The sequence below is a fragment of the Schistocerca cancellata genome, chromosome 8, assembly GCF_023864275.1.
Source record: "Schistocerca cancellata isolate TAMUIC-IGC-003103 chromosome 8, iqSchCanc2.1, whole genome shotgun sequence".
NCBI classification, from domain to species: Eukaryota; Metazoa; Arthropoda; class Insecta; order Orthoptera; family Acrididae; genus Schistocerca; species Schistocerca cancellata.
The window spans coordinates 162,972,999-162,996,805 of NC_064633.1; the positions used below are offsets into that span (position 1 = coordinate 162,972,999).

At 41.6% G+C, this 23,807-nt stretch overlaps 1 protein-coding gene across 1 annotated transcript in view; it reads left to right on the forward strand.

Annotated features, from left to right (window-relative positions):
* LOC126095758 (regulator of nonsense transcripts 1) overlaps positions 1-23,807 on the forward strand; it is a 134,248-nt gene that overhangs the window by 30,310 nt on the left and 80,131 nt on the right. Inside the window, exon 5 of the mRNA XM_049910551.1 lies at positions 22,196-22,408. Coding sequence (XP_049766508.1) covers positions 22,196-22,408 — 213 coding nt within the window. The remainder of the gene's footprint in view (positions 1-22,195; positions 22,409-23,807) is intronic.

A 23,807-nucleotide genomic window follows, 5' to 3' on the forward strand; every position in this document is an offset into this window, starting at 1 on the left:
AAACACTAATACGACCTATTCTTGAGTACTGCTAGAGTGTTTGGGATCCCTATCAGGTTGGATTGAGGGAGGACATAGAAGCGATTCAGAGGCGGACTGCTAGATTTGTTACTGGTAGGTTTGATCATCACGCGAGTGTTACGGAAATGCTCCAGGAACTCGGGTGGGAATCTCTGGAGGAATGGAGGCATTCTTTTCATGAATTGCTACTGAGGAAATTTAGAGAACCAGCATTTGAGGCTGACTGCAGTACAATTTTACTGCCACCAACTTACATTTCGCGGAAAGACCACAAAGATAAGATAAGAGAGATTTGGGCTCGTACAGAGGCATATAGACAGTCATTTTTCCCTCGTTCTGTTGGGAGTGGAACAGGGAGAGAAGATGCTAGTTGTGGTACGAGGTACCCTCCGCCACGCACCGTATGGTGGATTGCAGAGTATGTATGTAGATGTAGAAATACTCAGTGAGTCACACTGTTCGAAATAATCATTTACTTTTCCATAACTAGTGTCAAATTTAAGCCCATTATCAAGTTTCTACATTTTTATTCCGAGGAGAAGATGATTTTGTAGATTATGTTATACAGACCAGTTTTCTTGCTTGCTACCTTTCTAGACCACATAGAAATGGGCGCAAGGAAATTATCACTGTCGTCTAGTAATGGACACTGCTTACAATAAAAATAAATTATTACTTCAAAAATAGTGTGGCTGTTGCAGTTTCTTACCTCAATGATACTTCCAAAGACAGTTCCAGTGTTCTCAAATCACCATGAATAAAATATGTGGTTACTGTTTCATTGTTTCCATTATGTACTGCATCTGCTATGAAGTGCATTTTCATTGAGATTTCAGTTAAATTGTGTTAACTTGTCATTCATCTTCAACAGTACTTTGGGTTTCCCTTGGAGTAGTAACAGTGGAGGTACTTAGTTTGAGTCATGTATGTGTTTGCAGTCATTTTACATAAAGTAGTTGTGATGAAAGTAATTCTAAAACAGTAATTAAAAGGTTTTTGAATGTCATTTTACAGAACAGTGCTGAAGGCTAGATGAGTACATCAAGTAACTAATGAAGAGGTAGCAAATCCAACATGATGAAAAGAAGGGATTGATTGATAGGGCACATCCAGAGGCATGAAGGAATAGTTAATTTGGTAATTGGGGGAAAGGGAGGGGGAGGGGGGGCTAAAAATTGCAGGGGGAAACAAAGGTTGACTACAGTTGTTACGACTAAAGTTAATGTATTCTTTATTCAAAGATGTTGAGACTTGTGCGATATAGATTAGTATGGAGAGCTGCTTGCATTATGTTAGACTCATTGTCCTATTAAAATTACGTGGGTCGTTTTCTTCCTGGGAGTGTGATGTGAGTGACCTACTGTTCCTTTTTACCTTTCCCCAACATGTTCCCGCATGCTCCACTCGCAAGGAAGAAACTAATTGTTCCTTAAGCTAGTATAGTTTTATTTACTTAAATATGTTTCTTTCAGGAGTATTAAAAATTTCTCCTCCTCGAAGTAATTACTGAACAGCTATCCTGTCACACTATTTCATGAAATATAATGAAGCAAATTTATTATTTTTTGGTTGTGTCCCTCTGAAGTACTGAATTTATCTGAAAATTTCATATCAGAGAAGCCATATGCAGCAATTGTAACACTTTCCATGTAAACCCTTCCCTTTCAAAGTAATCTGGTAGTAAATTTTTTGACATAGTTTATACTCTTCACACATGGAAAATAGAACATTAATGGCTTCTTAAAGCAAATTCTGCACATCTTTAATCCTGCAAGTACCAGTTTTTAGCTGTCTTTCCTTACATCGATTGTGTTTAACATGCAGTCACTTTTAATTTCCTTCTTTTTTTTCTTTTGTTTTGGTGTTCTACGGTTCTGACAGGGGCGCATGTGACCCTTGTTGCTTTTGCAGCCTAAAACAAAACAAAACATTATCTTTAATTCTGAGTGAGCAATCTTTGAATGTGACCATTGTCTTAATTTGGCACTTAACAATTTAGATTGGTAAGTAGTAGCATTAGTAGTTAGAAGTGTATCCACCTTGTGGCACGTTTCTCCCACTTCGTGAGAAAAGTACAAAATGTTAGATGGTATTTGTGGCAGTTGACTTCCACCACCCTCATTCATTTCTTCAGCCAGAAATTGAAAAATATTTCATCACTACCAATTAAACACCAGTTCCTTCCCTGTATTTGAATTAAACAAAGGAAATTCCAGGATGCAGTAACAATATAGAACAGATACATGGCAGTCATTCTTCTGGAAAATATGTAATTCTCAGGGAATCGCATTTTACCTAGAAAAATTGGAAATATCAGGAGTTTCATAAAATGTATGGGAATTCCACATTGAAACTGATTTTACTAAGTTTTATAAATCACAAATTTTAAAATACTTAATATCTCAAAGAGTGATCATTATTTAAAAATTACACCCATAAAAATTAAGTGTTTGAGAACTGTGGTTACTTTACTGATTAAGGCTGGTATATTGCTCAGCTGAGAGGAAAGAAAAGTCATTATTTACATTCCCGGAATTAACATTTTCCTGCTGTTTGACATTTTTTATCTTTACTGTGAAATTTCCTATGTCCACAGTGTTAATTTGCACCCATTTTGCATCAGCTTATTCATAATTTTCCAGTAATTTATACATTATGAAAAAATGTTTGTGGAGAAAAAATGACACTGGCATGTGGGCCGTCCGGTAGTGTTAACAAATGTTATGTGGATAAGTTTCTTGATATCAGGGCACTCAACTTGGCGGACTTTAACTGGTAAACATTTTGCAGTTGATACTACTGCAAAAACGCAGTTTCGTGATTGTTGTGACCATTGTGACACCTTTGCCGAATTATATTTAGTGTGTTTTGGTGTTTGCCGACTTGCAGCGCGCTTTGCGTTGCTGAAATGTTTTTACTGTTAAGTTTAAACTCGGCACCGGTTACATGTTCTTTTTGTTTAATGTTGAGCAAAATGTGTTTCGAGACATTATTCTCGTTGTCAAGGGAAGCATTTATGTATGTATTTTTTGTGATGTTACACAAACAAACAATGTGAATGATAGTTTGCGTGTGCATGGTTTTCCATGTACCTGATAACCTGAAAAAGACTATGACAGTGCAAGAGAGGCAGAATAACACATATTGAAACACCACACAAAATACTTGCATACATGTTGGTGCTTGAAAATGAGAAAAAAATTTTGAAATGCATCATGCTAAATATGAAAAATTTTTTGTGGCTAGTGCAGTATTTCAGTACTTAAATAATGAATGACAGCGGCAGGCTGTCAAAAATTGACGTATGAAATTGAGTCAATCGTTCCTACTTCCCAGTCAGATATCAGTCCCATGCCTTTGGGCATGTTAATGCCTTCTAAATGGCAAGCATAAAATTGTTTTTAGTTGTACGCAAAATAACTTCTGTAAATGGAGTGAACAATGTGCAGTGACGTCACATGTATAGGTTGCTGTGAGTGTGTTTATAAATTGTCACTTTTTATTTGAAGTTGTAGTACTCATCTATCATTTATGTACCGGATTTTGCATGCTTGAATCATACAAATGTTGTTTAAACATTATAATAAGGCACAAGAGGAAATGGGTTTTAACATTTGGGACGTAATTGTTCACTTTGGATTTAATGGAGAGGAGGGTGGTGAAGGAAATGGAGGCAGCTTAAAAATGAGAAAAGTGCAGTAGAACAAATTAGGTTGGAAAAAGATTTTCTTGTTTCAATAAAGATCTTCTAGCATGAATGATTTTCAATATTTAAGAAGTCTTAGTAATTGACACGTGAGGAACTGTGACCATGTAATCTTCGTGTAGCATTTAAATTCAGTAGGCAAGGTTCATAAGTCGGCCATAAAGTACTGTAAGCAACAAAAATTAATGGGGTGACTATTACTGTATTTAATTGTTGAATGTCATGTACTTGCTCATTTAGCATTCCTGTTCAGTAGTATTACTGGTGATGATTCTAATGGCTTTGTACTAATTTTTTAATAAGAAATCAGTGGTTGAGCCCTTGGACATTGTGGAGAAGTGTTTTGCATCTGATGGCATAAAAAGTGTGTTGTGCACTAGGAACTGCTTCCAAGTGATGTGTCCATTAGTTGTCCCTCTGGACTCTCATTCAGGAGGATAACAGTTCAAACCCACAACCAGCCATTGTGGCTTAGGCTTTCTGTGGTTTCCCAAAATGGCTTCAGGCAAATGTTGAGATGGTTCGTTAGAGGGGCATGGCTGATTTCCTTCCCCTTCCTTCCCTAATCCGAGCTTGTGCTCTGTCCCTCATGACCTCATTGGTGACGGTACATCAAATACTATTCTCCTCCTCCTCCTCCTCCTCCTCTTCCTCCTCCCCCCCCCTCCTCCATTACCTGGAATTGGCTGACAATGACTGAGATGCCCTTCAGTCACATTGTGAGCACTAAAAGTGTCACCACCTCGTGATAACACCTACCTGCACACTGCTGATTTCAGGAAAAAGTAATCCAGGAGAATGTTCAGGAAGTCACCTGCCACACATTTACTATTCTGATATTTTGCCCTCAAACATTTTCCATTCCCCACTTCTTACGGAACAACCATCAAGAAAATTCCATTTCAGTTAAAATTGCTTTTCAAATTTGGTTTGAAACACTCTCAACTTTGAACAAGTAGGTTTCTACCAGCATGGAACCAGTAAACTACCTGCGAATTGTTAGACTGTTTTTAATGTGAGAAAATTAATATCAGTTTCCATTACGTATAATGTAAGTGTTCAGTAAACCAATGAGAAACGCTTTTGAAATATGCACTGTGCTAACAGAAATGAATTACATTTTACCATGAAACCCTTATGACAAAACTAATATTTTAATAATATATGAAGTATCTGTAACATGATGGCTTGATGATCGATGGTCTAGTTGGCTCCACTTATGCTCACACTGGAGATACTGAACAGCCCTCCTTACTGGATGGCTGCAGTGTTTTCACTGCAGAGTTGGTAGCCATCTGTCGTGCTCTTGAGCACAGGTGAGCCTTCCTCTTCCGTAGTGATTCCTTAAGCAACCTTCAAGCTCTTGACCAGTGCTTTCCTCACCATCCTTCAGGAACAGACTATCCAGGAGTCTGTTTCTGCACTAAAAAACCGTGACATTGAGTGGCCTTCACTTGGACCCCAGGACATATCAGAATCCCGGGAAATAAACTTGCTGACAGGCTGGCCAAACAGGCTACCGGTAAACCAACTCTGGAGATCGGCACACCAGAGAGTGATCTCCGATCAGTCTTAAAGTTTTTGGAATCTGGAATACTGAATGGTGCATCTTAAGGACACTAAATAAAGTACATGTTATCAAGGAGACAACGAATGTGTGGAGGTCATCCATGTGAGCCACTTGCATGGCTTCTGTTGCCCTGTGCCGGCTCCACATCAGCCACACTTGGCTGACTCATGGTCACCTCCTCTGTTGTGAGTATCGCTGTGGTTCCCACTTGACTGTCGTCCAAATATTGTTGGATTGCCCAATTTTAGCCACCCTTAGGCGGCACTTTAACCTTTCCACCACACTGCCTACTGTAGGAGACAGTGCCTCAATGGCTGATCCAGTTTTATTTGTGAGGGGGGTTTTTATCACACAAACTGTGGGTGAGCATCTGGCGTTCTCTCCCAGGCCTTCACCCTCACTCCCTTTTAACTCTTCCTCACTCTTTCTTAGCTGTTAGTTTACTTGGTGTTCGTCTTTTCTCTATCTATGTTTCTCTGGCCTTGCCTTTTATGCTGGAGATTTTAGTGTATTGCAGAGTGGCTGGCTCATCTTTCCATGCGGTCAGCCATCATAATCCATCTGCTATATTATTTTAATACCCTATGCTGCTTTTTCCCTTTTATTGCGTGTTTTCTTCTTTTGTCTTGCTTCTTTCGTTTTCTCTCTGTGTGATTCCCAGTTTTCCGCCATTCTTACCTTCCCGGAGTCTTTTGGGGAGTGGTTTTACTTTGTGACCCATTTGAATGTGGAAAAAGGGAATTTATGGCCCTGTAGTTTGGTCTTTTTCTCTCCAAACCAACCCCCAGGGGCTCAGCATTCATTTGCTGAGTACGGGCTTGGCGACCCCGGGGTCCTGAGCTGGGGACTGGTCGGCGCCGCCAGTTTCCTGTCACCGTAACCCCCGGACATGCTTCAGCGACCACTGTATGGCGCGGCGGTGGAATGTTGTGTGCTGCGGGGAATGGTAATCTTGGCTTGACCGCCTGGATTGCGAGGAAGGACAACCTCTATAAAAACCCCTCAATCTTCCGATGTGCTCCGTGCCTATGAGATGCATGGCTGTTGGGGTGGAACAGTCGCAAGCGGGCAACCTCTGGGGCACCTGCCGCACCCCAGTTGTATAAGGCTTACTCAGGCACGCGGGGCTCTGTCTGAGCGGACCTTTAGTTCCCTAGCTGCTCGTGGGACCACAATGGACCCTTCGACCTCTACATTTCCCCCTACCAGTGGGGGGGGGGGGGGGGGGACCCTGTCTGGAGCCGGGTCTGCCCCACTGGGCCACTGGAAGGAAAACACACCCCATCGAAGAAGCGACTTCGTGCTGCGAGTCCTCCAGCACCTGGTGTTGATCAAGATTTATCAGACTGTCGTAACAGAGCACATGCTGATAATCAGAATGTGTTTTTGATTATTAAACGGAAGGAGGGTAGCTTTGAGAGGGTTTCTCCCTTTTACATCCACAAGGGTCTTGAGGGGATTGCAGGAACACTTAAATCTGTGAAGCGACTTCGCAATGGGACTCTGTTAGTTGAGACTTCTAGTTCCCGTCAAGTCGCTTCTCTTAGGAAAGCAACCTGTCTCGGAGAGTACGCTATCGAGGCCAAGCTCCACTCCACTCTGAACTATAGTAAGGGTGTTGTGACATGTAGGGACTTGGTGGATATCCCCACAGATGAGTTAAAATCTGAATGGGCTGATGACGGTATTGTTGACGTGCAGAATATTATGAAACGAGTTGATGGGAACCTAGTCAAATCCGACTCGTTTATTCTCACATTCAGTTGCCCGAGACTCCCAGAGCATGTTAAAGCGGGGTTCTTAAGTTTGCCAGTAAGGCCATATTTCCCCAACCCAATGAGCTGTTCTAAATGTTAGCGCTTTGGGCATACTACGTTGGGGTGCAATGGGATAGCCAATTGTGGTCAATGTGGTCAGCCTGCCCATGAAGGAGCCGATTGTTCATCGCCTGTGAAGTGCGTGAATTGCTCTGGGAATCACCCTATCTGGAGCCGGGTCTGCCCCATCTATCTCGAAGAACGGAAGATACAGGAGATTAAAACATCTAAACGCATCCCCTAGGGTGAGGCCAAGAAGCTCTTTACGGCCATGCAACCTCCTGTGTTTACAATATCTTTCGCTTCCTCTCTGAAGAAACCGGTACAAATGGCCACTGTTGCTACGCAAACGGAGGTTGCTAGTGTTAGCACTAATACCTGCGTTTGCCAGTGCACTTGTGCTGCTGCGGTTGTTTTGCAACCTGCGGATCTCCCTGCAACGTCGGGCAAGGCTGTGGTTGCTGACATTGGGGTACTTCCTGCCTCTCCCCCTATGGCGCCTTCTGCCCCGGCGAGTAAAGCTCCTCCTGTAGACAAGGCTCTGCATTCTAAGCCCTCCAAGACAAAGACGCCGAAGGTGAAACTTTTGCCACCTGAGGAGACTAGTCAGGGTCGGTCCGATGACGAGGCCATCGTACTGTCTGACATCTCCCGTGGGTCGTCATCGGAGCTGATGGACATTGATGTCGACCGGGGGCGATCTTCTCGCCCCAGGAATAAATCTCCGGCGGGTACGGGCTCTCCTCCGAAGCACAGAGGAAGGGTGAAAGTTCAGACACCCTAATTACTGGCTCCCATATTACAGTGGAACCTGAATGGGTTCAGGACGCAGGACGCATGTGGCCGAATTACAACTCCTTGTACGAGAGTGCCCTTTGTGCTTATGTCTCCAAGAGACACATTTTTGGACCACTGATGCTCCTTCTTTACGGGGCTATACCGTATATCGGAAAGATGATCTGACGGGGCAAAGGGCAAAGGGTGGTGTTGCGGTTTTTGTCCATGACATGCACCCCTCATCTGAGCTCCCTCTCGTTACCGACTTGCAAGCAGTTGCAGTTGACCTTCTTGTGGGTCGGAGGCTCACAGTCTGTTCAGTCTACTTACCACATCAGGATGTGATAGACTCTGAGGCTCTCACAGACCTTATTAGCCAACTCCCCCGCCCATTTCTTCTGCTGGGGGACTTCAATGCTCATAATGTCTTATGGGGCTCTCCGACTACTTGCCCCAGGGGTCGCATTCTGGAAAGCCTCATGATGTCTGCAGAACTGTGCATCCTCAACTGTGGTGCTCCCACTCATTTCTGTACTGCTTCCGGGTCGTCATCGGCTATTGACCTTTCCTTTTGCTCTCCAGCACTCGCGGATTCTGCTCTGTGGGAGGTTGTTGCTGACCTCCATTCTAGTGACCACTTCCCCCTTTGGATTCGCCTCCTGGATGAGGCTGTGGCATTATCAGTGCCGCCTCGGTGGCACCTCTGCAGAGCTGACTGGACACTTTTCAGCCAACTGGCTGTTTTGGAACACCATGCCAGCGTCCACGAATGGGTAGACCATGTTACAGCCGTGATCTCCCATGCTGCTGAATTTTCCATTCCACGGTCATCCGGTAATCCCAAGAGGCGTCCCGTCCCCTGGTGGACCACTGAGTGCCGCTCCGCCATCCGAGCCCGCCGTGCAGCTCTGCGCTGCTTCAAGTGCCGTCCCTCAGCTGACAGTCTTGCAGCCTTTCGGGTGGCAAGGGCCAAAGCGCGGCGAGTGATTAAAGAGAGCAAACGACGGTCATGGCAATTGTTCTTGAACTCCATCTCCCACTCCACTAATTCTATGAAAGTATGGGAAGCCATCAGGAGGATTTCCGGGAAACGCAGCCAACTACCTGTCACGGCATTGCTGCATCGGGGATGTCTCCTCACGGCGCTGAGAGACATTGCCCAGACACTGGCCATGCATTTTGCGGAATCTGCCGCCACTATTAACTGTGATCCAGATTTCTGCCGCTACCGCACTGCCATCGAGAGGGGTCACTTGGACTTCCGGTCTCCAAATTCTGAACCCTACAACTGCCCCTTCACAATGTGGGAACTGGATTCGGCGCTGTCTGTGGCTCATGATACTGCGCCTGGTCATGATCAAATCTGGTACAGCATGCTGCAGCACTTGTTGCTGCCATCCAAGGAAGTTCTCCTGAGTTGTTTTAATATGATATGGTTATCCGGCACATACCCTGACTCGTGGAGGGAGGCGGTTTTGATTCCTCTCCTCAAACCGGGGAAGGACCGGACGCATCCCAGCAGTTATCGAAGTATTGCTTTGACGAGCTGTGTCGGGAAGACGTTGGAACGCATGGTCAACCGTCGCCTGGTTTGGCTGCTCGAGACTAGGCAGCTCCTTAGCCCCTCTGTGTGGCTTTCGGCGATGTCGTTCCACTATCGACAACTTGACCCTGCTTGAGGCGGCCATCCAGCAGGCCTTCCTACGTAACCAGCATTGTCTTGGTGTCTTCTTTGACATTCATAAGGTGTATGACACTACTTGGCGCCGCCATATCCTCAGTCTACTCCATGAGTGGGGCTTTCGTGGCCGTCTCCCCATCTTCATTCGGTCCTTTCTTTCCCACCGCCTCTTTCGTTATAGGGCTGGTAATGTGCTATCTGATTTGTATGTGCAGGAGAATGGTGTTCCTCAGGGAAGCGTTTTAAGTGTCACCCTCTTTGCCGTCGCCATTAACAGTATCACGTCCACTATCCGGAGTCCTGTCCAATGCTCCTTGTTTGTGGACGATTTAGCTGTTTTCTGTTCTTCCTCCAATCTTGTCGCTGCTAGTCGGCTGTTGCAGCTTACGATACAGCGATTAGAGGCATGGACTGTGAAGACGGGTTTTACCTTTTTTGCAGACAAATGTGTGTGTGTTCATTTTAATCGTTCTCGACGTTTTTTTACCTCCCCTGAATTGCGTCTGAGGGACACCATTCTTCCTTTTAGCAACACTGTGCGGTTCCTGGGTCTCACTTTTGATTCCAAGTTGTCATGGTTGCCTCACCTTAAAGACCTCAAGGTGCGGGCCCTGAAGGCACTGACTATTTTGAAGTGTCTGAGCCATCGGTCCTGGGGAGCAGATCGGGCGCGTCTGCTGCAGTTCTATAGGGCTTTCGTCCGATCGCGTCTTGACTATGGTTGCACCGTGTATGGGTCAGCAAGGCCTTCGTATCTGAAGATTCTTGATGTATCAGGCTGGCCACTGGTGCCTTCCGTACCAGTCCCATCCCCAGCCTGTGTGCTGAGGCAGGGGAACCGCCGCTCGCCATCCGGTGGAAACTCCTCATGGTGCGACGGGTGTGTCAATTCCTTGCCTGTCCTACCTCCCCTGTGTACCCTACCGTTGCCCGACCGCCTATGGAACGTCTCTTTTCCAGTCGTCCCAGGGCAACGACACAGTTTGGGATTCGTGCCAAGCATTTGCTTGAGTCCCTTGGTGTGGAGCGTGTGGCCCCCCAACGACAAGGTTTTACTCACCTGCCTCCCTGGTTGCTCCAGAGGCCCAGCGTCCTTTTAGACTTGTCGAAGTACCGGAGGAGTTGCACTCCTGCGTTTGTTTTTATCTCCTTATTTTCTGATATTTTAAACCAGCATCCCGACCATGTACCAGTATTTACGGATGGCTCTAAACAGGGGGACTCTGTTGGTTGTGCTGTTGTTTTCCCTGATCGAGTCATCAAGTTACGGCTTCCTGCAGCGTTTACCATCTTTGATGCCGAATTGTTTGCGATCTTGCGGGCATTGGAGCAGCTGAGGTGTGTTCCCAGTCTTAAGTTCCTCATTTGTTCTGACTCCCTGAGTGCCCTTCAGACCATGCACCACTTGTACCCAGCGGATACGGTCGTCCAGAACATCCATGATGCCCTCCTCCACCTGCAACGGCAGGGGAAGGTGGTGTCCTTCTGCTGGGTGCCGGGGCACGTGGGTATTAGGGGAAACGAACTGGCGGATGTGGCTGCCAAAGATGAATGTTCCCTCCCTCACGTTGTTGAATGTGCCGTCCCCCTCCATGCTGTTACCTCCCTCCTGCATCTTCGTGTTATGCGTCAGTGGGAAGAGGAGTGGCTGGCAGTCGATGACAATAAGCTGCGTCTGGTCAAGGCTACCACGCGGCCATGGCGTACGTCCTACCAGTCATGCAGGCGGGATGAGGTTCTCCTCACTCGCCTCCACATCGGACACAGTCCCTTAACGCATGGTTTTTTACTCCGGCGGGAGGACCCTCCAATCTGCAGTTCTTGTGGCGTCCAGATTACTGTCCGCCACATTTTACTTGAATGTCTTTTATTCTCTGACCAGAGGGCGGTGGTTTCTTTGCCACCGGATTTGCCCTGTATTTTACAAGATGACGCAACGACTGTAGTTAAGGTCCTACGGTTTTGTGTCCTGTCCAATTTGTTGCCTCGGATTTTAGGGAGAGGGTTATAATGTGCTGCTGGGTGACTGGCTCACCCAGGTTTTAGGTAAGAGGTCAGCCAGTCACGATTACCTCCTTGTTTCCCTTCGGTTTCTGTTATCTTTTCCTTGTGTTTCCTTTCCATTTTAGTGTGTTCCTTCTCCTCTTATTTTGCCTCTGTATGTGAGGATTTCGAACTGCGTCAGGTCTGTGCCTTTTAGCCGTTCTCCTTGTTCGCTGTTTGTCTTAGTCCCTTCACTGCCTGTGTTCCTGTTTTTATGCGTTTAGGCACTGATGACCACGCTGTTTAGCACCCGTAAGCTTCAAACACACACACACACTCTCCAAACCAACCAACCAACCATTCATTCATCTGTAACACAAGTGCACCTAAATAAACACAAATTAAGCACTGTGGACTCCAAAATGCTCTCTGTGTTCTGCCCTGTGTCATACATAAGTATAAAGGAACTGTGGCAGTTGTTGTAGACGCATAAAGAAACCCAGTTAATAAAATATTCAGTTCCAGCAATGTTTTTGCACATAAACCAAAAGGTATGATGGCAGAAGCAGAAAATAGCATTATCAAATATGCAATATCATACATTTTTTTGTTCTTATACTACGAGGCACTGAAAGTAGAAAGAAGGCTTATTGTGGTGAAGCTTACTTAAGATTTCCTTGCTGAGTTTTGGTGTGGCTGCTTGTAGGTCTGTTACATAATAAGTAGAAAGTTGGCCTTCATTGAGATTGCAACGAAAAGCCAATGAAGCCTTCATATTACAGTTCGGCTCCATTACCTTAGAGCGAGTGAACAATTGCGGCATTCATCTCTCCCTTATGACCCCATTGGTACTTAGGACAGGTAAATTGCAATGTAAAATATGAGTCACAGTTTCTGAGTAGAATGACTCACATGAACTACAAACCATTTGGATGTCACACTTTTAAGTGAAAATCGCTGGAGGGGAAGTGAATCAATGGTGACAGAGTTGCCAAACATATTCTGTGTTCTTGCCATCTTTGTTACCCTACCAATAGGAAACACATATTTCCACAGTTAATGTGTTTCTTGAACAGGCTCGGATAAAGCCAGAATACCAAAGTATAAGCCAATGAGTTGTATTCCCATTTCTGTACTTCCGGTTAAGGACAAGAAAGTAGTTACTAATAATACATGCAGTGACAGCAAACTAAACATCATAAGTCAATAACAGTCACAATTGTTTTTGTTTTTCTGTGTAACGGTACTGAAGACTGAAAGACCATTCATAGAGGATTCACAATTTTGAATAATAGCAAGTGGTTATATTGTAAACCTTATTAGTCAACAACACATCCTACAAACATTATAATTATAAGAAAGATTTTTTTTTAATACCACCACCATTAGAATTACCCCAGAATACAGAAACCCAAATAGAAAAAGCAATATAGCATTAATTGCAGAAATGATCATCCACAGAGAGACTGCATGATATAATTTCAAATGAAGAAGTCTACTGTGCAAGAAAACTATACACAGCGGCCGAAAAAGTTTGCTCAGAAAGGCAAAGAAAATGAAGTAAAAGTATCGTTCAGTCTATAAATACTGAAAGAAATAAAAGTATCATCTACTCTCAATGTTTACAATGCAGCAGCTGCTGACGCTTTGTAAATAAAGGCAAAATCTGCCTGTGTTGAAGAATGTTTCAACTTGGAAGTATGCTTAAGACAGAAACAATCCAGCAGCTGAATGTGGTACTCCATTTTTTGTTCAGTGCCTCTCATTCCTCAGAGGTGTTGCTAATTTAGCCCCTGATCATGTCATACGAATGACACCTCTAGTCTGTCATGTATTTGTATGAGAATTATCAAGATGTAATGCAATGGCATAGATGGACATATGGTTGTGGAATTTACAGAGACTATTGATATGCTGCTAATTCGTGAGCATAAACTACCACTACTTTATTTTAACAAGGTCATTGTTAGCTGGATTATTATCCAGATTTAGTTTGTGCCTATAAAAGAATTGCTCAACATTGTATGGATAGTATCAGCATCCCTGCACCCTATAAACAGAAACAATACACACCTCTAGTTAATTGCAGCAAAGTTCTCTCTCTCTCTCTCTCTCTCTCTCTCTCTCTCTCTCTCTCTTTTAAGGGGGAGGGGGCATAATGCTGCTCTGTGGAAGTGATAAAGTGTCTGTTACAAATTGTTAAAGCAACAGATTTAGATTATATATGAGAGAAACATATTAGATATTTGTGGACCAAAACAATGTGTAGCTTCCATACATTTTCCCATTTTTTTCCCATAAATGACAAACTTAATCTTAATAAGCATCACAGATGTCGTTGTAGGAATATATTCGAGACTGACTTAGATAGATTGCGGTCACAATTGTGGTTGTCACCACCACAGATGCAGAGCAGTAATGCATGCAACTTCACTACTCTCATTTATGCCAATACAGCTTAAGTTATTGGCAGACCCTGATCAACATCCAACAGTTCAATAATAACTAAATAGTGTAGATAAGGATCACCAACTGCATCTTGCCTTTCAGGAGAGGTATAACTATCAGCTGTGCAGCAATTTGACATGTTCACTTAAGTTCCAGATTTCTGCCATTGAATAAGAAACAAATCTCTACCAGTGCCCACTTAACCCCAACGACCACCCTGTATTGTTATCAGACATATCAACGAAAAGTCCAACAGTAACAGTAAAAGAAAAGAAACAAGTTACCTGTACGAAGTCGTGTTATTTAACTAGCTTCATAATGATAGTTAACTCCCAGTGTTAGTTATTTGCCCTACAAGGCTCCCTTTGATTAATAACATCAATATCTTCAAAGTCTCCATGTAAGCTACTTTTAAGACCAAAACTGCCGGTCATTTATCAGTTTTGGAGGCTGCAACCCTCTGTTTAGTAATAATACCTCGCATTCAGAAGTCTGAAACTGGTTATGAAACTAAACACCTGCATATAGAAATAGCCTGTACTTTCTGTAGTCTTCATGCACTCCAAACATTTGTGTTGCGAAAGTGTTGTACTGGATGAAAATATACTCGTTGATACAATTGTGGTCCCCTTGGTTTCCTCTGGGAGGAGATAAAGTGATTATTATAACACAAAATATTAGTTCACTTCATTTAAACATAGATAAGAAGAATAGTGCTTTGTAGTTGTGGTCTTTAGTCTGAAGGCCATGCTACTCTATCCCGTGCAAGCCTCTTCACTTCCGAATAACTAATCTCTTGTTCTCCCCTGTGTGATTTTACCCCCCCCCCCCCCTTTTCACTCCAGTACTAAATGGGATTCCTTGATGCCTCAGAATGTGTTGTAACAACAGATCCCTTCTTCGAGTCAGGTTGGTGCCACAAATTTTTCATTTTTCACCCCAATTTTTTTCAGGATCGCCTCATTAGTTACATGATCCACCCATCTAATCTTCAGCATTGTTCCGTACCACCACATTTTAATAGGTTCTATTCTCTTTTCATCTAAACTGTTTATTGTCCATGTTTCACTTCCACATGTGCCAACACCCTAGACAAATACCTTTAGAAAAGACTTTCTAATACTTAATTCTGTGTTCAGTGTTAACAAATTTATCTGCTTCTGGAATTCTTTTCTTGCCATTGCCAGTCTACATTTTATATCCTCTCTGCTTCGGCCATCTTCAGTTATTTGGTGCTCGAATACCAAAACTCGTCTATTATTGTTGGTACCTCTTTTTCCTAATCTTGATTCCCTTAGCATCACCTGGTTTAAGTCAACTACATTCCATTATCCACTTTTTGCTTTTGTTGATGGCCATCTTATATCCTTTTTTCAAGACCTACTCCATTCCATTCAACTACTCTTCAAAGTCTTTCTCTGTCTCTTACAGAATTACAATGTCATCAGAAAACCTCAAAAAATTTTTTTTTCTTTTCCCTGAACTTCAATTCATACTCCAGAGTTTTCTTTGACATCCTTTACTGCTTGCTCAGTGTACAGATTGAATAAATTCAGGGACAGGCTACAGCCCTTCTCTGCTTGTCAACATTTATTACTGCTATCTGACTTGTGTACAAGTTATGAATAGTGTTTCACTTCCTGTATTTTACCCCTACTACCTTTAAAATTTCAAAGAGAGTATTTCAGTCAACATCGTCAAAAGCTTTCTCCGAGTCTATAAATGCAAAAAAAGTGTAGATTTGCCTTTCGTTAACATATCTTCTAAGAGAAGTCAGAGGTTCAGTATTGCTTCACGTGCTCCTACATTTCTCCAGAATCCAAACTGATCTTCCCCGAGTTCGTTTTTTTTTTTTTTTTTTTTTTTTTTTTTTTTTTTTTTTTTTGCAGTGATGACTTAAAAAGCTGATAATTCAGTAATTTTCACACCTGTCAGCAACTGCTTTCCTTGGAATTGTAACATTCTTCTTGAAGTCGGAGGTATTTCACCTGTCTAGTACTTCACGCAGACCAGATGGCAGAGAGTTGTCATGGCTGGCTCTCCTGAGGCTATCAGGTGTTCTGGTGGAATGCTATTTCCAGGACCTTGTTTTGACTTAGGTCTTCCAGCACTCTGTGAAATTCTTCTCACAGCATCATACCTCCCATCTCCTCTTCCCTTACATTCTCTTGCATTTCTATAATATTGCACTCAAGTTCATATGCCTTGTACAGACCCTCTATATACTCCTTTCGCCGTTCAACTCTCCCTTCTTTGCTTAAGAGTGGTTTTCCATCTGTGGCTTCGATATTCATACAGCTGCTTCTCTTTCCCCCAAATGCCTCTTTAATTTTCGTGCACTCTGTATCTGTTTTTTCCCCCTTAATGAAATATTCTTCCAAATCCTGACATTTGTCCTCTAGCCATTCCTGTAAATAGTGTTACACTTCCTGTCAATCTCAGTTTTTAGACATTTTTATGCCCTTTTGCCTGCATTTTTATTTGTTCTCCCTCCTTCACTTTTTACAGCACATTTCCACAGGAATCTGATGAGTATTTATACTATCTCTGAACTAATGTTCACTTGATCACTTGATATAAACAAAATAAGTGTCTCAGTCAGAGTACATTTAACACTAACTTTCTTGTTGGTTTCTTCCTAATACGCTTGATCACACAGCTGCTATTCCAGAAGATCACACTGTCATCTTACTAGATGATTGCAGACTGGGCTGAGAATTACTGTGCTTGGCTGTAAGTAGAACAGCCGATGTGGGGTGTGGCAATGTGGGTGTCGCTCGTGCATTGATGCGGCTTGTAGTGAATATCTTTTTCTGATGTTGGGTTGCAAGGTACCAATGTTACTTTGGCCCATTGCTCTTCGGCCGACACCACAGAGAGTGCTGTGCTACCAAAATTAATCACAAAGTGCTGCATCCCTTTGGTCTCTACGACCCATCTTGACTCGTGGAGGAGGACATTCATGGACACCCCAATTCTTAAAATTCCCTGCGGCTCTTGAAATTCTTGAAGATTTATGCATTTTTCCCAATCATTGTTTTAGCTACTGTTCGTCATCTTGTTGCAATGATGGTGTTTGCTTCAATCTAGTTCCCTAGGCACCTAAAAGCTACTAAATTAATGTGCTGCAGTCTTGTTTGTAAGTATCGTGACCTTACAGGAAACCCTCACATCAACTCCAGGCCAGGCAATGAAAGTTGTATTTCATTGTTAATGCCTGGATACAAATGAAGACATCTATCATATGTACCACATAGGTTTCTAGCTTGTTAAATTCATTGGTACAACCACAACCTGACCCATTGATAAGAGAAATACTTCTCAACCACTGATTGAAAACTGAGCTGGTGCAAATTAGTCCTCTGCAGACCAATTGCTGTAGGCTAATAAATGAAGCCACTAAATAGTTTGGTGTTCCCAGTACACTGATCTGTGACTTTCTCCGCAAGATACGGAACTGAGGTTACCAGGAGGCTCTCAGTATAATATGCCTCAAGGAATTCTCAGTCTGTATTTCTTGAGCTTTGATGTAAGTATAGAGGTTTACCAAAAGAAAGACATTCTCGTAACCCAACAAATAGGCATCACCATTCTGCTGTCATGAAAGTTGTCTTATATTTTGGTTTAACTCAGTGGAACCAGCGGCTGAAACAACAATAAACCATCCTGGACTCTTAAAGGCCATGCATTTATAGCTTTCTGGTAACTATAGTTCACATTGATCACAAAGCAACTGTGTAACATGCTCAGACATAAACTGCTTTGTTACTACCGTGATACATCATCGGACATGGTTGTCGACTTAACCTGTATTACTGGCTGCTTCTTATCAACTGTTCTGATTGGAGGTCTTGCTGTTGTTTTGAAGGTAAATGCTTAAGGCAAGTACGAATATTCAATGTCTAGTCATTTCGAATGGGCTGAGTGATTTTCACTTAAGGTGTGACACCAAGTTATTAAAATTATGGTGTCCGATCAGGAAAGGTGCTCCACACATAAACTGTACCTAAACTCATATTTTACACTGTGATTTACCCGTATTAGCCACCAGTGGAACAATAAGGTATATATGAATGCTGTGGTTGGTTGCTAGCACTGAGGCAACAGTAATGAGATGTAAAGGAAAGGCTACATTTGCTGCCAGTTCTGATGAATCTCCAGCTGTCTCCTTATTCTGTGACAGAGGTACAAAAAGCCAGATAAAATATCAATAACCAAAAACTTGCAAAAACTTCTCCAGCATAAGTACTCCCACTACTTTGTGTCGTGTAAAGTGTATGATACAGCAAATTCATAATGCCTTTCCTTGCTCCCGCTGCCATAATTTTTGGTTTTTGTGAACACACAATTTTATGAAGTTGTGGAACTGAACAATTCATTGACTGGGTTACTTTGTGCATCTGTTTGAGTTGCCGCAGTTTCATAACACGTGAGGATGACACTAAATGAAGACCATTTCAAAGTCCAAAGAATCTAATATATTATTAATTTGTATTGATTTAGGCATGCTTGTGTTGCGTTAACATAAACTTTTGTCATAACAATATAATGAAAAGGAAAGTTGCTGCTCACCATATAGCGGAGATGCTGAGTAGCAGATAGGCACAACACAAAAACTGTCACAAATAAATCGAGCTATTGGCCATTAAGGCCTCCATCAACCCATCAACAATACACACACACACACACACACACACACACACACACACACACACACACACACACACACACAAACTACTTGTTATGCCTACCTGCGACTCAGTGTCTCTTCTGTATGGTGAGTAGAAACTTTCTTTTCATAATATTGTTACATTCCATCCTGGATTTGCCATTGTTTGCCTTTTGTCATAAGGTGGTTGTTGTACGTTGTAATTCATTTATATACTTTCATATAATTCATTTCATATACTGCATAGTTTGGTAGTACATTGAACACTAAAGAGAATATAAGAGAGAAATCTGTCATCAGCAATATATTCTCTCACATTATCTGATAATGTTCGGGTAGTTCAGATTCCACGCCTGTGGAGACATACTGGTTCAGAGTTAAAGATGTTGTCAATCTAAGTTTGAAGGGTATTTCTGCCCAAAAGGAATTTCCTTCATAGTTACTCCATAAACTGTGGAAGGGAGTAAACATTTGGGGGGGGGGGGGGGGGCAGAAAACAAGAATAATAAGAGTTGGGGATGACTTCCAAAACAAACTCAACTCCTGGATGGTTCTTTTGTGAAATCAGCAGAGGACAGGCAGGTGTCATCATGCAGTTTTGTTTGGCATTTTTTGATAAAATGTGAATGAAAGATGTCTGTCATTGGTAATGAATGCCAACTGATACGGAGAATTCCTGGGGAGCATTTCGTAATGCACAACACCATTTTTATGCCATCAGGTGCAAAGTATTAAGTCACTAAAACTCCTCTTTGCCTGAGGATACATTTTTTTTTTTTGGGGGGGGGGGGCCTCAGCTGTTAATTTCTTATTAAGTAATTAGTACAAAGGAATCACAAGTAGTCCCCAGGAGTGCCCAGTGAACAAACTGATAATGTTCAAGCAAAAGTGCCTTAAGACACCTCCTACAATTCTTATTATTTTTATTAGAGCAAGCAGTACTTAAGTTGCCAACTTTTGAACCTTGCTTATTGAATGCAAATATCTCACAAAGTTCAAATCATTGCAGTTCATCACATTTGTCAATTGTGAAGATGTATTGAAGCTGGAAAATCAGTCAGGTCAATATAATGTTTCTTGAAACAAGAAAATCCTTTTGTGATTTACTTAATGAGATAGCACTTGCCTCACATGTGAAAAAATTTTTTTATTAAGTCCAAAGCGAACAATATGCCACTGACAGTTATTTCACACAGTAAATCACACTTCAACAATAAACTACTTTATGCTGAAACCTAGCAAGAGCAGTAATGTGTCTAAAGTGCATTGCATCATGATACTGGGGTAGATGTTGGCTGCCATCAAGTGGCTGGTGACCACTGTATGGCAAGGAAACTATAGAACGTGAGCTGCTCTGACCACGAGCCACAAAGACTCACTATTACTGACGGGTAAGGAAGTGAAGCATATTGTCTTTGAGGTTCTGCTTCTCTGGAAAAAGTCATTGCACAAACAAGAACTGATAGTACCTGATAAAAATAAAGAGTTGGTAAATCAAAATTAGCAAATATAATTTGTGAAACACTAACAGGCACAATATCTAAAGTCAAATTTATGGGAGAAGTATCTCGGCCATTTGAAATAAAAACTGGCGTTAGGCAATGTGATGGTTTATGACCTCTACTGTTTGTGTTCTATAAAAAAGTGTAAGACTCTGGAATTCGGAGCTAAAAAATCACAAGTTTGAACTAATAACTCAGGAAGGAAAACAGATGGAATTAAGGTAAACTGCTTGGCTTTTGCGGATGATTTTGCAATACTTTCAGAAAACCTGACAGAAGCAGTTATTCAGATAAGCCTTCTGGAAAAAATAGCAAACAGAACTGGCCTCAAAACTTCAGCTGAAAAAACAAAATTCATGGCAAATATAAAAAATGCGCCAAAATTCAAAGAAACACAAATAGGTAAAATAGAGTGAGTAAATAAATTTAAATATCTTGGAGAGACTATACAACAGAACGGATTCGAAAACGCTGCAGTAGATGTAAGAATTAACAAAATAGAAAGAGTATATGTTTTGACCAAAAATATTTACAAAAAGAAATGAATATCTAGAAAAACAAAACTAAAACACTACACCACAGTGGTACGACCCGAATGTTTATATGGATCTGAATGCCTAACAAACTATAAGATGGACAAACTAGAGGTACTGGAAAGAAGGATTATTAGAAAAAGAATGGGTGCAATAAAAACTGCAGATAGTTGGAAAATAAGAAGTAATGAGGAGATCTACAAAACTATAGAGAAAAATATCTGAAGTAATGGTCAAACGAAGATTAACGTTTTTCGGACACCTCTACCGAATGGATGGAAATAGACTAACAAAACAAATACTCCTATATTTCTGGAAGAAGAAATCAACAATAGCATGGATTACAGAAGTAAGGAAAGATCTCGAAAGAAACATCAAAGAATCAGAAATAGCAGAAAGAAACCGTTTTAAAAAAATTTACTAAATTTGGAAGGCTTTCGAAGCAGAAGAAATAAAAATTTGGGTACAGCATGGACAGAAAAAAGGAAGAGACTTCATAGGGAGAAAATGAGGGAATACTGGAAAAAATAGGAAACAACAACAAAGGAAGAAGAGGAACTGAAGTTATTAACGTGATCCTAGTTGGTCAATACTGCCAGTTACATTACTGGGTGCACACTTTTACTGTCCCCTCTGTAATCAGTAGAAGTTGGCTGACTTTGTGTCGCTCAGGAATGCTTGTGCTCATTGCCAGCCATAGCAACCTAACAGTTTTGTGCACTGTAACAATAAATAGTTATATTATTTACAGAAATAAGTGACATGTACTTGGTCCTTGCAGTGGCTCACTCTCAACTTTTGTGTCACTTCTGTGATGCATTAATACAGTACATGTTTGTTTCTTTTATGACGTATAAACAATGAGCTGATTGCAAGCTTCCGCTCCCAGCATCTTCCGACCAGGGGCCAAACACATGTATGCGACCAGTAGTAACCTCTACCGGTTGTCACTTCTACTACTCTGTACTGTAGGATAATGGCCATTTTTTGCACAGAGAGAGAACTGGAGTTACGGCTTTCCAGTTGCAAAGATTTTTTTAAAAACGTTTTCATTTTCTAAGGAATATGTCTGATTTGACAACTGCTTTGCTGAGCAAGGTGGCACAGTGGTTAGCACACTGGACTCTCATTCGGGAGGACAACGGTTCAATCCTGTGTCTGGCCATCCTGATTTAGGTTTTCCGTGATTTCCCTAAATCGCTTCAGGCAAATGCCGTGATGGTTTCTTTGAAAGGGCATGGCCGACTTCGTTCCCTAATGCGATGGGACCGATGACCTCGCCGTCTGGTCTCCTTTGCCAAATCAACCCAATCCAACAACTGCTTCACAAATTCTTCTAAACATTTAAATATTAAGAAGCAAAAACAAAAGTATAATTTTTTAAATATTTTTTCTTTGCAATTTTCACAGCCAAGTTACCATGTGTGTAATAAATTTTGTCTGGGTATGTTTGAAAATTTCACTCAGTGCAAAAATTTAATAATTCAGGGACCAGGAACAGTGGAAACCACTGATTGCAGACAGATGCTTCCTTACATGGCTGGTGAAGATCCCTCTGGAACAAGAGCAGTTGCGTGCAAGACAGATAACAGCTCAGCAAATAAATAAGCTAGAGGAACTCTGGAAAGACAATATTGATGCAACGTTCCAAGATTTGGAGAAACCTGGTGTGGATGAAGAACCACAACAAGTTTTATTGAGGTACTTTTGCAAGTTACATTACTTAAGTTACCTACTAAAATGTGTCATTATGATAGTTTCATAAAGTTTCAGTTGTGGCTTTTTGAGTTCACATTTTTGTTGTGGTTAGTTACTTTGTTTCTGAGCTTTTGTGAGAAACTTAACTGCCTCAGGAAAATTCTGTTATTTCTTAATGTGTTTGATGTTTCTTAATGTGTTTGCAGTGAATACAGTGTATTCGTATAAGTACCTGTTTTGCATGTGCAGCAATAGCATTATATTCTGTAGTATTAATTTATGCTGCAAAAGCATGAAAGTTCACTGGGAGGCTGAAATTGGGAAAAAGAGACCTAAAAGTGCTAGTGTGATATCATATATGGAGAAGAAAAAAGCAAATTATGATTTAACAGGAAGTATTACAAAAAGTAATTTGTTGTGAAATTTTTATGAAAGCAGAAACTTGCCAATTATGTTAAATTTGTTTGCGTGGCTATCTTCCGCGGCAGCTGTTAATCTGTTACTATTGGTTTTCTGTCTTGGGCTGACTGCAAGAGAGAGTGGTTTTGATAAATATGGTGAGAGATAGCAATAATACCACAGAGAAAAAAATTAGCCTTTACTTGCAAGAAGATTATATTTGAAGTTGTCATCAATGCATTAGAAGTTTAGTCAGCAGTACTCAAGGCCAAAGTATTTCAACATTGTGTAGTCATTAAAATGCACTCTACTTAATATACTCTCAAAATGTCTATGAAGGAAGTAAATGCTTAACAGTACAGTAGTTTTGTATGGTGTCTGCAGCAGCATGTGAAAAGTTGGAAATGTTTGCTTTGGGCGTATTCAGTAGTAGTACATTTAGTACCTGTTACATGAGTTCTAGCAAATGATGGAGAAAAAAGATTCTTGCACCAAGTGAATTCTTTGCTGAAATAAGTTTGTACACTTGACAGCACAAAAATTGGCCAGTAGAAATCTCAGCCAGAGTTAAAAGTCCAGTACAGTAATGAAATGAGTGAAATGCTGCATGCCATATTTTTCTATTTACATTGGGAACATGCAGGTGAGGAAATACTATTTCAAAAATTACAGGAAACTGATCTTGTCAGTTTTATGCGCATATTTATTTCCCTGTAAGAGAGACAGTATTCTGGTTCAGCAATTTGTTGTCTATGAAGCTCTCCATTGTGTTATAAGGAAACGTGTTTCGAGGATGTGCAGCTAATTTTCTACAGGAGGTGCAATGAATTTTTGGCTGTAAATCACTTCAGGTTAAGAATGCCGTTCCTGGTGTGAAGTTCGTCTGCTTTATTTCTTTGTTGATTGTCCTTGGTGCCGACGTACTGCGTTGCTACACTGGCTGAAAAATGGGGTTTGTAATTTCAACACTGACTACTGTAAATAATGTAGCCAACAAGTGCGC